General features: G+C 41.0%; 1 protein-coding gene across 8 annotated transcripts in view; it reads left to right on the top strand.

Annotated features, from left to right (window-relative positions):
- The first annotated feature begins 1,639 nt into the window (after nt 1-1,639).
- grin1a (glutamate receptor, ionotropic, N-methyl D-aspartate 1a) overlaps nt 1,640-16,613 on the top strand; it is a 34,485-nt gene continuing 19,511 nt past the window's right edge. For 2 of the 8 annotated variants that reach the window (XM_072371928.1, XM_072371927.1), the window contains exons 1-8: nt 1,641-2,356; nt 4,898-5,032; nt 6,737-6,913; nt 11,166-11,228; nt 11,993-12,090; nt 13,099-13,220; nt 14,172-14,346; nt 15,106-15,250. In XM_072371928.1, the coding sequence (XP_072228029.1) occupies nt 2,108-2,356; nt 4,898-5,032; nt 6,737-6,913; nt 11,166-11,228; nt 11,993-12,090; nt 13,099-13,220; nt 14,172-14,346; nt 15,106-15,250 (1,164 nt within the window). In that variant the 5' untranslated portion in view covers nt 1,641-2,107. Of the gene's footprint in view, nt 2,357-4,897; nt 5,033-6,736; nt 6,914-11,165; nt 11,229-11,992; nt 12,091-13,098; nt 13,221-14,171; nt 14,347-15,105; nt 15,251-16,613 lie in introns of all 8 variants that reach the window. The other 6 variants (XM_072371932.1, XM_072371931.1, XM_072371930.1 and 3 more) reach the window with 4 other exon arrangements.

Raw genomic sequence — 16,613 nt, 5'->3', positions numbered from 1 at the left:
TTTCAGTTGTTTTCAGGGGGCTTGATGGTAACAAAGGCTTTTCATGTGCATTTTTGCACATAGGAGTGTGTTTAGTCCTTCCAGGGTTTTTGTTTATCCATCTTTCCAGGCTGAGTCACAGAGAATCAGCTCAGAGCCGAAATCCCAAACTCAGCCGGATGCACATGCCTAGATGAACAGTGTCGCTGTCTGATATTTTCAGATTTTCAGCTCTTAAAAGCATCCAAACCCCAACGGGAGATTCCCCCTTTGAGATAACATGATCAGTCTGTTGCCTTGAGCAATTTGTCTTCCTGTGCATCCAGTCATAACTATTTATCTGGTGATATACTGACTACTTCTTTATGAGTAAAACATTTTTACAGACAAATATGTATCAAACATTTTTTTTAAGACTTACTGTATACATTTTCAACTGAAGTGAAACCAGTGTGTGCAGATATGTTGAAATGTCTTCATGCTGCTGCTTTCTGTAGAGGATGATACAGATATGAAAGTCTATGATGAAATATGAGTTACTTACTGGCTATATTCCATACCAAGTTTGTACAATATCTCCTTTAAGAGACACTCTGCGTGTAAAATTGGAAATAATAAACAAATCCTGTTTGTGAGACGTTTATTTGGAGATTTTCTCTCGGAGTTGTGATTTTATGGGGGGAAAATAGCTCAGTTGAGCACAGAGACACCACCGTGTTGTATGATTTAGGATTCAGAACACGGATCAAATACGTGGCCTAATTTCTGAACATCATTTCAATCACTGGGGTTATTGACACATCAAGGAAGCCTATAAGTGGAGCTGTTTGACTGCTGGACAAAAACATGGTCAAAGAAAAATGATAAACGACTATTTGAAGAGTTGAAACTCTAAGATTAAAAATCCTTTTTATCTTTTTTATCTTGTTTTCTTTTTTTCGTGGTCGTTTTGTTGTTGTCATTTGTTTCGACGTGCCCCGCTGTGATGAATAAACTCACTGTCGGCTTGCCATCATATTTCCACGGTATGAAAAGGCTCCTTTGAGCGCGCGCTTGTTTATGAAAAAAAAAAAGAAGCTTGTTTCCAAGGTAACCAGGAGGCTGATTCTGCTCATGCCTGTAGCTGCAGGGATGCTCCCAGCAGTGTCTCTAACAGAGCAGATATGTACAGTCCAGTCCATGAGATCCACGGTCTGCTTTCACAGTGTCCTCACGCATAGAACAAACCACGCGCCGGCTTGAGAGATGCCCTGCGTGGTTAATAGGATGAAAAATCAGACTCTTCTCCCATTTAGGAAGAGCCACATCAAAGCTAGTGTTCATGACACAACTCTGAGCTGAACCCTGTTCGACCGCTTCCTTCCTCGCCCTCTCCACCTGCTCTTTAATTATTTCAAATGAGTCGCACCAAATACGATCTAAATTCATTTTGAAGCCAAAACAACGGCCTGCAGGTAACACCACATGTCACATTAAATACAACATGATGATTCGAGTTGTAAGAGTTTCTTTTCTTTATATTTTTTTACCCCCCCGAACAAGCACATTTATTTTTTATACGACCAGCCTCATCTCCAGCTTTATCCCCGGTGCAGAAGCTCAGCACGCCAACGCGCAAAAATCTCGAGTGTAGAGCAAGATGCGGCGGGAGCGCGCAGCAGCACCGCGGCGCGCATGCACAGCTGTCAGCACCAAGGACAGCAGCCGCTCAGCCCGGAGCGACCAGCCCGCGACGCAGTGGTGAGATCAGTCCGGACAGAGCGCACGGAGCCATCCGCTTTTCAGCTCGGACAATGATTTAATTCGTTTTTTACCTCCGCAAGCACAAGGAGGTTTGGGCACTTCTGCAGAAAAAAAGGGTGTACAATGCGGTTTGGATGCCCCTGGTTGACAGCCTGTTCCTAATATGACCATACACATTCCTCCGCATTGCACATAACTAGCTATTTTTCTTTTTCTGTTCTTTTCTTTTCTTTTTTTTTGAGTCCTCCTCTTCCTTTTCTGGCCTCCCTCCTGCGCTCACACCGCCCACCTGGATCGTGTCTGCATTCATCTGTCTGAGCCGAGCCGACCCGCCACCGGGAAGAAAAGCGACCGGGCTGCACTGTGCTGTTTGGTGGTCCACACGATGCGTCTGTTTCTGCTGGCGGTGTTCTTCTCGTGCTCCTGCGCGCTGGCCGGCTGCGAACCGAAGATCGTGAACATCGGGGCCGTCCTGAGTCAGAAGAGATACGAGCAGGTCTTCAAAGATGCCGTGACTCAGGCCAACCAGGTCTACGGCAGGGACAAGTTCAAGCTGACTGCCATCTCTGTAACGCACAAACCCAACGCCATCCAGATGGCTCTGTCCGTCTGCGAGGACCTCATCTCCAGTCAGGTAGTTCACTGCCACCTCTGCATGGGCGCTACCGCACACAACAGCCTCATTTAATCCCTAAACCAGTGCCCATGGCACCAGCTTCTTGTGTTACAAGTAGAGCTCAATTTATTTGTTCACTCTTAGTCTGAATTAGGATGTTTTGGATGATAAGCAGCCTAAAGCTATATGCTTCTTACCTAATAAAGTTGGTGCTTTTAGGAAAATGCCCCACATCAATCGGCAGTGTTCTTGCTCGAGAGATATTGAAGTGGGTAACAATGGTTGTCATGATGAGCTCTTCAGGCTTGAGCTTTGAAATCAGGATTATAAAAACAAAAAACTAGATACACTTTAACTTCAAATTGTTTAGAAAAGAGGTTTCACCCACATTATATAGGTCAGTCTTTTGTCCAATTCGACATCCACATTTTGCAGAAAAAAAACCAACAAATTTGCCCACTTTGCATAGCTCTAACACAGTGAACTCCCCACATATCCATCTGTTTGCAGGCATCCAAAAATAGATTATGGTTTGAAGCATATCTCAGATGATAGGGCAACAGCACATTTCTGGGCACACAGCTGCAGATCTACTGAAGTGCAAGCGAGCAGGTCAGGGGTGAAAAAGCGCCATACGTCATGTACAATCAACCACTTGGTTTTGGCCGTTTGTGCCGCATGAGAACCTCTCCGCAAGAAGAAGCTGAAATGGTTGTTTGAGGAAACAGTTTATGCACGTTGGTCTTCGGTATGCATCAGTTGCTCGGTTGCAGTGTGGTTGATATGACATAAAATGCTGTTTTTGTGAAACACACTTGAAAATGGTAGTGTTTCAGTGGTGTTTTTTTAAGCTGTTCCCCGATCCCAAAGACTCACACTGCGTGTGTTTCAGATAGAATACACAAAACATATTCCATGAGTAATGCATGATGAGTGGATATGCACCTCTGAGAGCTGGAGCACACTGAAATGTACGAAACATCCTGTGATGGGATGCTCAACACTGCTTTCAAAACGCACCAACATTATGCCACAGCATGTTGAGGCGTGAAGTGTCTCTCGCTCTCACTCCTGTCTCTCCCACACACATAATTAAGCTTCATACAAAGAATAAAAAAAAAAACACCCACAGCGTCAGTGCTGCTTTCGTGTCCGTCATCCTTCACTTGTAGCGATTCTAACTGATGTAGCCTTTTAGAATGATACTGTTGTATCCAGTCTCAAGTCACATTTAAACTTAAAGCACAAGCAGACAATCCACCCATAAAGTGGACAGATGACACACACACACCTGTCTTGCAAATAAGACTAAAACACGACTAAAGTAAAGCAGAAAGTCAATGTTTGATCAGATGAGATCAGCCTGTAGGTGATAGCAGTGGCTGAGAAGGACAGTCTGTGGCAGATGGAGTAGCTGCCTGTGAGCAGCCCTTGGAAGACAGACCTCATTTTTGACCCAACCATACGGACTGCTTGTATCCAATAATCCATGCCTACACAACCGTGCCAACTTTATTCCCCTTCCTCCTCATCTCTGAGTTATTTGTCAAGACTGAGCTGACAGAAGTGATTTTTAAAAAAGAGGCAGGCGCCCTACTTTGGCTCTAAACCTAATCAGCCAAAAAAACTGTTAAAAATAATAATACAAAACTGCTGCCCACACTGTATGCATCATGTGAACAAATGATATGTATTTCCTCCTCTGCATTTTTGAGAGTTTGGTTATTGTTCATATGGACAGACATGGCTCAAAAATGTTATTTTCAATCTGTTACGCTACATTTCACAGCAGCATTGCGCTCATTATAAGATGACTGCATTGTTATTTGAAGCACTAATACGTTTACATCATCTGAAGGAAGAAAAACAGATGTTTCAGCCAAAGCAGAATCAGTGGTTGGATGATTGCTGCCGTTGGCCGCATTTGCTAAAGGGGCCAACGATGTCCTACATTCTTTGACACAATCAGTCTGAAAACTTGATTTATTGCAATACAAACCAGAATAAAAAGGCTTTAAGGTGACTTCTCGTCTGTACTTAGTCTTGTGGCTCTGTTTTAAACTAAACTAAACCTTTCATTGAACATCACTATTTCGACCACATTTCAACACATAATGTGAGAGGAACAATAATTTTTTATCCAGAATGGGCTTCCTACTACTCGTGCAGGATGACCAATTCATCAAAATTCTGTTTACCGTGGGTTTACAGTGCTGAAATTAGAAGGGCAGAGGAGACATTTGCCTAAGTGCTTGCAATTGCATGTGAAAGCAGTAAGCACCGTTTGTCATGCTGCATCAAAGTGTGTAACTACTGCCATTACTGCGTCCTGGAAGCTTTTACTTGGCAGCACCCAGCCTATACAGTATCACATTTATGACATGTTATATGAAACATTGTGTGCGTTAAAATGACATGTTTGAATACTTATCAGTGCAGTATGAATAAACGAAGAAGGATAGAAAATCTGCTCAATTCTCAAAGTCTCTCTCAAACGGTGTTACATTTTGTTCCTCCACTGTCAGAATGACTGAGTGTTCTCCTTCTGTGTCTCCACAGGTCTACGCTATCCTGGTGAGTCACCCTCCCCAGTCCAATGACCACCTCACTCCAACTCCTGTCTCCTACACTGCAGGCTTCTACCGCATTCCCGTGGTGGGGCTCACCACCCGGATGTCCATCTACTCAGACAAGGTGAGTGATGGATGTGAGAGGTGAAAATGGCGAGACGGGGAAAGATGAAGAGAGAGAAGAAAGAGTGAAGGCGTAAGACTCTCCCCTGGGGCGTCTTCAAAAGCTTCCTAGATTAAATGTCCCATCAGTGTCCATTAGGGGAGCTGTGATTAAACGGGTTTCCAGCAGAAATGTAAAAGACTGTTATTAATGATGTCCTTCGTGTGAAATGTTATGAAGCACAAGCCACGGAAGTGAAGCCTTAAAAGCAGTTGCATAAGTGAAATGCCAGCGACTTAAATATAAATTGAGTTTTTATAGTCATGTAGTCCATAATCTTGCCAATTAAAAGAAACCAAGGCTTTAAAGATTTAAAGAAGCCTTGAGGGTCTGTGCAGAGATCAAGGGAAGGTGAGGGCGTTTTAATTTTTCACCAACAGTTAGCTGCTGAGTTAGGCTCTGGTTTACCAAGAAATCTTTCAATTTCATACATCATTATGTGTCAGTGAGAAATGTAATGTAAACTAACTTAAAGAGGACATAAGGTTTTCTATGGCTCAGAGCACAGGTTGGTTGTTTGATGTCACTATCATCTATAAAGCTCGAACATAACACAATCCTGTCACTTTGTTCTAGGTGCCTATGACTAAAAATACGTAACTGAGTGAGCATTGTAGATTCACACTTCCTGCTCGGAGTAGAATTTTCCAGGCTCTCCACTTTTATCTCCACCAAACTTCAACTTCAAATCCTCTGTACCTTGGAGGTGGAGAGTCAAAAATCCTTTGCCTTTCGTTTTTTCTTTGCTATTAACCAAAAACTGTCATAAGTAGTTATATAGTTAACCTAAGAACCAAATGAGCAAAAATTTTCTTCCAGTACTTTGTTTTATGTTTTATATCCAGACCAGGTGATTCAAATTCTAACTGAATCTTTTCCCGCTCAAAAGTTGGAATTTCTGATTTCTAATTTGTCATTAAACACACCACCCGCAGCCATTACAAAAACTAACTTTGAAAAAGTGGCTCATACAATATGGTCCTCAAAATTAGCCATTAAAAAAATGTTGAGGAACAAACCAACTATGAAGCTCAGGGTTTATGGAGCTGATATGTGATGGAAGAATTATTAAAAAGAAATTTCTTTAGCAGTGCTTTAATCTGCAGGCTGCTGGCTGTTACATAACTTCAACACTGTTCTAGCTTATCTATTTTATAAACCTGCACAACCCGCATGACTGTAAATGAGATTGTGGCAAAAAGAGAAGTCAGTAGCAGCCGTCTGTAGCCAACTTTCAGATGAAGGAAATGCATCTATCTGATGATAAAAGTCAAATATTTTTCTGCCAGGTAAAATGGAGTTTTAGGACTTTGGACTTAGGTTTCATGAGCCTAAAAGAAGTTTTCAAACTAATTTCCTCCAAGAAAATCCAGGACATGACATGTGAGGATTAAGTTAGAAATTAGAAGAGAGTTAGTGCGTAACATCTAAAGGGCTGGATAGTTCCAGAACTACAAGCTTTTATATAACGCTTTGACATGCCCTTTTCCTCTGCTGCATTATTTTCATAAACTGTCAGAGAGAATTCCCCAAAAACAGCCCACGGGGAAAAGATGCTCATACTCATGGCCACATTTTGCAATATTTGTCTGCTTGCTGAGCGTCTGTATTGGAGCTAGAGAGATAATGACTTAATTAATTTCCCTCCTGCTTGGTGCTCCTCAGAGTATCCACCTGTCCTTCCTGCGGACAGTGCCCCCCTACTCCCACCAGGCACACGTGTGGTTCGACCTGATGCGTGAGTTCAACTGGAACCACATCATCCTGATCGTGAGCGATGACCACGAGGGGCGGGCGGCTCAAAAGAGGCTCGAGACCCTCTTGGAGGAGAGAGAAACAAAGGTGAGACGCTCCGGCTCCAGGTCCCCAATCCTTCCTCTCTCCCTCCCCCTGAGTGCCTGAGCACGAGCGTGCGAGTGTGTAAGGCTTTTAGACCTCAAAGGTCTTCTGTGTGCGTAACTGTTTCCCTTTCTGTTATCTGGACACATCTCTTTCTCACCATTGTGTAAACATTGGCTAACATTCCCAGAGACATCAACAGCGTCTAATGTGGTCTAATCTGACAAAAGTTTGTATGTTTATTTGCTCATCTTCACGTTGCTTTTCACCACAGTCTAAATGATCCTGTGTCTTTCCACACTGGGAGCCAAATAGCGGACTTTAACATGGGGCTTTGCAAACCATCACAGACTAAACTGTTGAGTTGTTTCATTGGAGCTTCTGGAAGAAGTCAGGTGTTCCTTGGTTCCTTGGCTCTTAGCTGTGTGAGCTGGTCAGTAAAAGGGTGAATATTAAGCCAAACTTAACTTAAGCCACTCTTGTGACTGCGATGATGTGTGCAGTTTAGGAGGCAGGGAAGATAATTAAAGGAGAAAGAAAAAAAACTGCCATCCATGTCATCCATTTAATAAGATGAAATCACACTGGGACAGTTTTTTTTCACTCCGTAATACTTGCCTCTCTCTCTGGAACTCTTTGCTGTAATTGTGTGGTCAAGTGAGATGAGCCCTGATTCTGAGATTTAATTAAATCAGAAGATGAAGAGACGCTGACTGTGACATGCACCCGAGGCTATTTGCAGAAGGCAGCTACGGTGAAAGTGAAAGCTGCTCAAATTAAGCCACAGAGATCAGTATCAGCCACCCACTGGAAAACAGTGAAACCATTTATCAAAACAATCACAGTGGATTGTGTAACTACGTATCAACATATCAGTTTCAAATATAAGTGTGGAAGTTAAATCGTCTGAATGTGACTCACATCCTGCATTATAAAAGAAAATTTTGTTTACTAAAGGATGAGAATCTGGGTGGTTTCTTTTATGCATATTTAATCTCAGTTTGGAACGTAAAATGAACCCATCTGTGCATCCCATTCAATCCAAGAATACTGAAAGAAGTTGCTGCAGCTCTCTCTGCTGTGATGCTCTAATTATGAGTATATTTCAATGCAACTGCCGTGTCAGTGAAAGTATTTATGGGAAGCTCTGAGAAGGATTCATTTGAGAATCACTCCAAATGAATGCAGTGATAATTACGCTGAAGACCTGTGAAAACACACAATTAAAAGCCTGCCAGTGTTCTACATTCTTTTCACGAGCAGCAAATCCATGAGTCAGTTGCCCTGCTGATGCAAACGATACATACAGTATGCAGTGAAGTGTATGTATCCATAGCTGAAAATACAACACAACAAAGGCACGAGTGAGTTCCCCGCCTTTTCAAAAAATGACTGTGTACCTTTAAAGAAATTAAGCATTACACAGTGTATGAAGAAATGGGCCTGAGGCTGAGAGGCACAGACATGCTAGAGAGGTTGTAAATTATTGAGAGAGGGACTGTGCCGGGTTTAGCTTTCATGAGCGATTTGCCTTAAGTAAGACAAGATAAAAAAAAAGAAAAAAGAAGCCAAGTTTATTCTTGAATGATGCACATCCTAATTTTGATGAAACGCCACCTAAAGTCTAAGGCCCCTAACAGCTCAGATGAAAGGAAATGTGGGAGTTTGTTTTTCAGCTCTATGACAATTTCAGGGAGTGTGTCTTTATGTGCTTAAATACTGAAAAGTAAATGGAAATAGTCCACTAGTGTCTAAAAACAACCCCTGCTTTCTTTAGCCTTTTGTCTGACATCTCAGTGGTTCAGCAGATCAGCAGAATATCTCGTTCATTCTCTGTTTACTTGGATGATGGTGTCAACTCAAACTTAAACTTACAGGATTACAGCTCTGCACATTGAACTCCAATTCATAATGAGGTGGCGCTCCTGCCAATCCCCTCGTTGCGAAGCACAGATTCAGTGTAATTTCTCAAGTCACGGCGAAGTCCCACTGTCACAGAGGGATTACTGTCATACCCCAGCAGAGATATTCTGGACCCACTCAGAGAGCAAATGTGACCAACATAATGTAAAATATTAATGCTTGACAGTAGATATAGAAATAGAGCACTCAGAATAGTCTGAAAAAGAAAAAACACAAGACAGTTTGGGCACAGTTTATTTTTTATGAAGTCATTCATCATATTGTTTATATTATAATACTAATTTAACATTTGATTATGACTTCTCAGCAGTTGAAATAACCCAAACTAATTATTCAGCCACTCTCATTTATAGCTCCCTGCTCATGGGACTGGAAGAGTAACTGGATTTTTGTTAAGTATTTGCTTGTCGGCTGAATACTGTATTTCTACGATGTGCAGTCAGCCTAAACCTTGTCAAGGGAAAGAATCAGACCCAGAGAGCACTGATGTGTGAACTTTAAAGCCAGGCAGCTGCACAAGAACTCCGTGAAGCAGAAAGATTTCATATTTCCCTACAAAATGGCTTGATGCCACAGCCAGTGTCTCCAGTCAGACGGCACAAAATAGGGCTGGAGTCCAAAATGACAATACTGTTGGTGTGTGAATGTAGCTTAACCTGCACAGCAACTATTCTCAGCTTCTCCTATGTCCCACTTTCAAGCACAGAGTATATATTGCTACTGTTTCATACTAACACATGTTTCAGACAGCATTCAAATGGAAACTTCTTAATGCCGCTACCATTAAAATGTCACAGTTAGTAGAAGTATTTTCTACTTATCTAAGATCTGTCTTGAGCTTTCTAACCACCAGTCACAATTTACAAATTATACTTTAAATCTTCACAGTAATGCATATGGCCTTTCTTTCTTTCGTGCAAAATAAGAGATCATCTAAACCTGCTGAGAATTATGTTGCATGAAAGTGGGGCACAGCTTTGGGGAAGTATTACTGGAATTTGTGGGAGAAAAGTATCAGAGCATGTTTGCTTCTGTTTTAAATAGATTTTTGGTCACAAAAACTGTTACAGCCAATAGGTTGCTTGTTCGTACTCTTAAATATGACTTGTTGGGGTGTCCTCTAAATAACCACCCCAACAGGAAGAACATACTGCATCATTCTCAAGTGTTTTGTCCGTTCTTCCGTGGGATGCAAATTCAACAACTGCTTCTTCTCCACGTCATGACTTTGGAAGGCGGTAGTGGCCTCGCCTGTAATTACTCATTTTGATGCCATCTTGAGATTAAAAATGGATTTTTCAGTTTGAGAAGACAACAAGTTAATATTTCCATTTTTTTTAAACATCGTGTTAAAACCAAAAACATACTTGCTTTTTAATCACACGTTATCAGCGGATTCCTTTGGAGGGCATGTCAGATGACTCAGATCGGAAAAAATACCCCAACAGCACTGTCCCCACTGACCATTTTTCAAAATGATATTGATCTCTTGCCAGCTTTTTTCCCCAAGCATATTTGTCACTTGTCATTTGCTATTTGGCAAAGATGCATCTTAAAGATTCAGGTAATTGTGGATGGTCTCTACAGGCTTGTCATCAAAACTTCCTGCCATTTTTACCTCAGCTGACCTTATGACCCTACAGCCCATCAAATTTGACCCCATACTGCCCCTACTGGTCACCTACATATTGCAGGTGGCAAACATGCAGCTCTAATTTCTGAGGATGCACACAAGCGACGCAGCAAACAAACGCAGGATACGTGATTCAGCCATAATAAATATGTGTATCCGTAATTTAAAGCAAGTACATTTCTGACCTAATGGATGTCATTTTCACGCTTCACATGCAGCTGTAGTGGTTTTATGTTGTTTGAGCCTGATTATAGGTCGTAATTGTCTCCGTGAATAAACAGCCCATGGGGTCGCTTTTGGGAGGACAGTCTGCAAACAACTTAACAAGTGTGTGGGAAGACAATTGGATTGATTAGCAGTTTTCTGTATGCAGTACTAACCATCTGAGAAACAATTAATTATTTTTCAGGAGGCCATAGCTGTCATCCTGTTGACCTTGAAGTTGTGTGGTGTAGTTCCAGGTGTTTATCTTGAATACTGTTAATAAACCTCCCTGCGCAGGACTTTGCATTTGAAAGTACACATGAGGATTTCGCCATGCTTTTTATCACTGATGTTCTTTGCAAGCCCCACTGTCAAAGATCCCAATTTGAAGCAGAAAAGTGGAGATTTGTTGGAATGCTTTACTGCCCTCCATTTTCAACTGTTTATAATATTTTTCTGTGTCTGCATATTTTCTCTGTGCACATTACTCATCAGAATAAAAAAAGGAACTATGAAAACCTCGACCAACTGTCCTATGACAACAAGCGAGGACCTAAGGTATATTTGCATGGTCAATGCACGCCGCCCACCAACTTTCCAAACGTAGCAACTAGAAACCAGCCCAAACCAGTCACCAGCCGACCCAGAAATGTTCCTCTCTTGGTAGCACGTGTTTTCTTTAATTTTTACTTTGAGACATTCCCCCATGATTTAAATAAAGAATGATTTTTGCTATGAAAAATCTATAATTTTCGGTTACTTGGAAAAAAAAAGACATAAAAGAACAGCGCCCAGCTTTTATCATTTTCATTTTCTCCTTCAATAAAGGAATGCATGTACTCAGAACACGCACACACACACACCCACACACACAAAAGAGTTTGCAAGTTCATTCCTTTGTGGAGAACCGGTAGTGTGGGACTTAGATTTCCCAGATGCTACTTCCTCCTGTTCTGTAGCACTTCCCTCGTTTTCAGCAGTTTTTTTTGTTGAGGGAAAACGTTCCCCTCACTCCCCTTCACCTTTTTGGTTATTGGTTGCATTGACCTTCTTCTTCCCCCCTACCTAACACATGCACGTTCTTCTTTGGAGCCTTGATAACCCTCAGTTTGCATGCAAACAAATGCAAAAGTTTTTTTTTCCCTTCAAGCTTTTTCTTTTTTTAGTTCAGCCGGTTCCCCTGGATCGCTTTCCTTTTTATCTCTGTCTCTCGTTTTCAAACAAAATCGGCCAAGCTCGAACCAAGCAGGTAAAGAGAGGCAGCATGGTGTCTGAGGTAGGGAAAAGTAGCTGGCTTGACCTTTCTTATGCCCCAATCACAGGCAGAGAAAGTCCTCCAGTTCAGCCAGGAGACTAACTTAACTGCCCTGCTGCTGGAGGCTAAAGAGCTGGAGGCCCGAGTCATCATCTTGTCTGCCAGGTGAGATTTCATTCATATCCTTTACACCTGCTGAAAAGTGCTCTGGATATTCATCAACACCAATATGGATTCACTGAAAACTAAACTAAACTAAACTAAACTAAACTAAACTGAACTAAACTAAACTAAACTGAACTGAACTGAACTGAACTGAACTGAACTGAAAAAAATGTGGGTTATATGTGGTTGGGGAGCCCCCCAGAGGACGGGGGTACAGAGAGGAGTAAAAGGAAATCATAATTATTGTGTCACATGCAGACAAACCTCGACGTCACTGTCGCTCCATAACTCTGTGCTTTGTTTAGATTTTTAGAGGCTAACATTAAGGACTATTCCTTATATGACCAAATCGTTCCCGATGTTTGAAGGTTTTTTTAAATGGTGTTTCACTTTAAGACAGTTCCTTTCATGCTAGAAAAGCTCCTATTCTGAAGTAGGAGCTAAGATAAGACTAAGAAAGCAGTTTAGGAGCTACAATTTGTTGCAGTTGCGGTGCAGATACAGAAAATGTGGGAACTACCTCCAATAACTATAAGAATTATGAAAAGGTTTCATCGGTCGAAATTACCTATAATCAGCACCCAAGCTTGTTGCTGGCAGCGGCGAACACAGTTAGTAGTTTTCTTACAGATCCTTGACCATGCTTATGTAAACTTACTGAGTGCTGGAAGTTTCAGATTTCTTTTGCCACCTTTGGACAGCTTTGTATATACTGTATATACACATTTGCAGCATGTAGAGATGCAACAACTGGATTAAATCTTTCAATCTTACAGAAAAACTTAATTTGAATTAAACTAGGAATAATCAAGGATAGCCACACAATTCCCCAATGATTCAAAAATATGTGATCATAGAAATTTGACACGGAACAAAAAATAAATAATTAAACATTTGTGGTGGGTACAAATAAAAAAGACAACTGACAAACAGGACCCCTAGACTCTTAATCAGCATACTATGGTTTGAAAATAACATTTCGTCTTTGTTCAACATGGCAAACTCCAGCGAGGAAGACGCTGCTTCAGTGTACAAGGCTGCCCGCTTCCTCAACATGACGGGCTCAGGCTACGTGTGGCTGGTGGGCGAGCGGGAGTTGTCGGGTAAAGCCCTGAGTGAGGCACCAGACGGTACGTTCATCCAGCAGAGATCAGCGTTAACCCTGGCTTTACTCAGAGGCCGAGTACAACAGAAGCAAGATTAGAGAGAGATTAACAATTAATGATGGATGGATCACATGATTAACTGAATAGCTGCTTGTTGTGTGTTGATCATTGAAATGTTTAAGCACCCTGTGTTTAAAGGTTTCAATGTGGTGCGTGCCTACACTTAGTTTTTTAGTTTAGATTTGCAAGTCCTGGATTATCCAAAGCTAAATTCATTGTGCTATTCTGTCATATTAATACCTTGGTTTCTAATGAATCATAAGGGGAGAGTTTTTGCAACAGATTTCTGATAGACTGGTAAGCTGCATCAGCCTCTTTTTTTTGTCTTTATATACTGGCACATCTCTCTCACAATATTTTATCACTTTATGGTCACACATGTCAACTGTCTTTCCCCTGGGCACTCCAACACATACAATCCCTGCAGACAGTTTGTCGTCTTGTCCGTTTTTCAGTCTCCTCCACGTCTATGTCTTCTCTTAGGAGTATGTGACACCGACGGGCCTCGTTGCAATCAGAAAACTTAGCTGAAGTTGGATTGTTGCTTGGTTTAATTTAAGCCTGGTTATGTTTTTGTTTTTTCAAAGAACACCAGTAATATATGTGTCTATGCTGATTACTCAAATCTTTGCTGGCAGGGCAAAAAAAACCAACAACTTAAACTTCAAGGGTGTGTTTACACATTCTGTCGAAAGGTCATCAGAAGCCACATTAGAAAATGCATCTTTATTTTCGCCTTGTTTGCTCATAAATTAAAATTAAGGGACAATCCTTTTAAAAGCACCCATCTAGAGATTAACAAGCAACAAAAATGGATCAAGCATTTGGTATCTGGCCTTTAGTTTGGATGTGTAAACCGGAGCCCGGAAAGTTTGGTCGGGCCGGTGATTGTGTTTGTTGTCGGCCTGATCTCAGGTCTGATCGGCCTCCAGCTCATCAACGGGAAGAACGAATCAGCACATATCAATGATGCAGTGGCTGTGGTGGCTCAGTCCATCCAAGAGCTCTTTGAGAAGGAGAATATCACAGAACCCCCGCGGGGATGCGTAGGGAACACCAACATCTGGAAAACAGGTCCTCTTTTCAAACGGTAAGCATCCTGGATTCTGTCTCCATGTTCAAGATTAACAACTTCAGCATCAGATCAAATCCCTTCAAACATAAAGTACAGTGCAGTGCAAGTGTTGGTCCACCCCTCATTTCTTTAGATTTACCTATCAAGCAGCCAGACTTTCTTGTAATCTTAAAAATTTGATCTTTATCTACGTTTTTTTCATTTTTCATTGGACTTTGGCTGCTTTTTTACTCATTTTCAGTCCAGTGCACATACATGCCTTACATTTGCATGTTTCAATACACTGTCGCACCTATTTCCATTTTTCCTGGCAGTAAATAAAGACATCACAGGTCTCTCAAGACTATTGCACAGTACTGTATATAAACTAATGTTGTGTTGCAGTCAAGAAATCTGCCTCACTGAATTGCAGTTTTATTGGAATTTTCCAGAATATATTATCGAATGCCTTGCATTTGTCAGCTTTAAATTAAGCCACTGAGTTTCAGATGACCTACTTATGAGTGGCTTTGCCGCAGCATCACAATAGATAATGGACTTTTCCCCAACAGAGCCAACAGCTAATTACAAAAATTATCCAAGCTCAGCAATCACAGCTATGCCTCATTCATTATATTTTGTTAAAAACAACCCCAAAAAAGTGGTGATTTGCTCAATTTAGCTCACACATACTGAATGAAAAGCAAAGCTTTTAATGATGATGACATGCAACATCCATACAAGAACATATTTACATTTATAGCCCAGATAACGGCTTTCATTTTCTCATCACAGGGTGCTGATGTCCTCTAAATACCCAGAGGGCCTCACAGGACGTGTCGAGTTCAATGACGACGGCGACAGGAAGTACGCACACTACAGTATTCTCAACTATCAGAAGTCTCGCCTCGTTCAAGTCGGCGTATACAACGGAACACAGGTGAGTTACGCACAGGGGTAAGACTGGCCTTTTTGATTATGAAGAAATAAATGGGAAATGATTTTCCATTTTCAATTCACTTCACATGTGGAGGCTGCATCTATTCCACTTTTTCTTTTAAAGAGAGCATGCAGACCTAGTTTTCTTTCTATAGCACAGCACAATTAATGTAGGGTAATTCTATAATCCAGAGTTTATGCTTTTTATGAAGCTTTTCAAATGCATTATCTTGTATATTCTATCAAAGTTTAATGAAATAGAACTCACAATGCACAATGCATCACTGCACAAGCCTACCAGGCACAAGTTCAGGGGCCCGAGGAGTAAAGAACTGAAGGGGGAATAAATGGTCTTATTCTAGTAATAATAAGTAGTATACATGTTTTGCAGGAAGCAGCACAAAGAAGTCAAAATGAGATGCAAAAGAGATCTATATGAAGAGATGTCAAATAGAAAAGGGGAAAATGACAAACCAAGACACAGAATGACAACAACGACACGTACAAAATATTTTCACAAAATCCCACCAACTTCATCTCTGACTGCTCCAGTGAGCATTGACATGGTTCGATTTTGCAAACAGGGCAAAGTGTGACACATAACGACCACAAATAGAAACCACACGATCCAAATGGGACGTAAGATGACCTCTAAGAGACACAGAATGGTCACAAATATTAATGTGAGACAGAAAAGAACGATGAAGAGATGCAAAACGGTCAAATCCAACATGAAATGAGTAAGCAGTGAACAATGTGAGACATGGAATAACCAAAAGAAAAACTTAATAAGAGATGCAAAATAACACAAGGTGTCTGCAAGATGTACAGGTGAAGACAAATGGGTGGTTTGTGCTTAAAATAAAGATTATCACCAGCTATCTAATTATAATATTATCATAAGTGTATCATCAACATGATATCAAAGCTTCTATCAGGATTATACGATTATCAATACTGGTCCAATTCAAAGCAATAAATATCCCAATGTGATATTTTTCTTTAAAAGCTCTATTGTAGGACACATGATGATCTTTTTCTGTCCCTTACAAAGTAGTTTGTTTGCCTAAAGCTGAGCAGTAAGTGTGATTCATTATTATATTACTATTATACACACACACACAAATAACAATTTAATTTAAATAAAAACACGTTTGATCCCACATAAGACTAACAGGGAGAAAATGCTCTTCCATTGCTGAGAAACTTTGAGAAGATCGATATTTGTGAATTTTAGATGTAACCAAAGAATTTTACATGCAACCAAACAATTTTAGATGTAACCAAAGCCAACACCTCATGTTAAACTTTGGCTGATGCTTCTGACTGTCGTTATCTGTCGTTATCTCTCTTTAACTCAAGAT

The sequence above is a fragment of the Leuresthes tenuis genome, unplaced genomic scaffold (assembly GCF_036924035.1).
Source record: "Leuresthes tenuis unplaced genomic scaffold, fLeuTen1.0.hap1 SCAF_19, whole genome shotgun sequence".
NCBI classification, from domain to species: domain Eukaryota; kingdom Metazoa; phylum Chordata; class Actinopteri; order Atheriniformes; family Atherinopsidae; genus Leuresthes; species Leuresthes tenuis.
The sequence above is the reverse complement of the archived record's forward strand: the minus strand, read 5'-3'. Positions and strand labels throughout refer to the sequence as shown.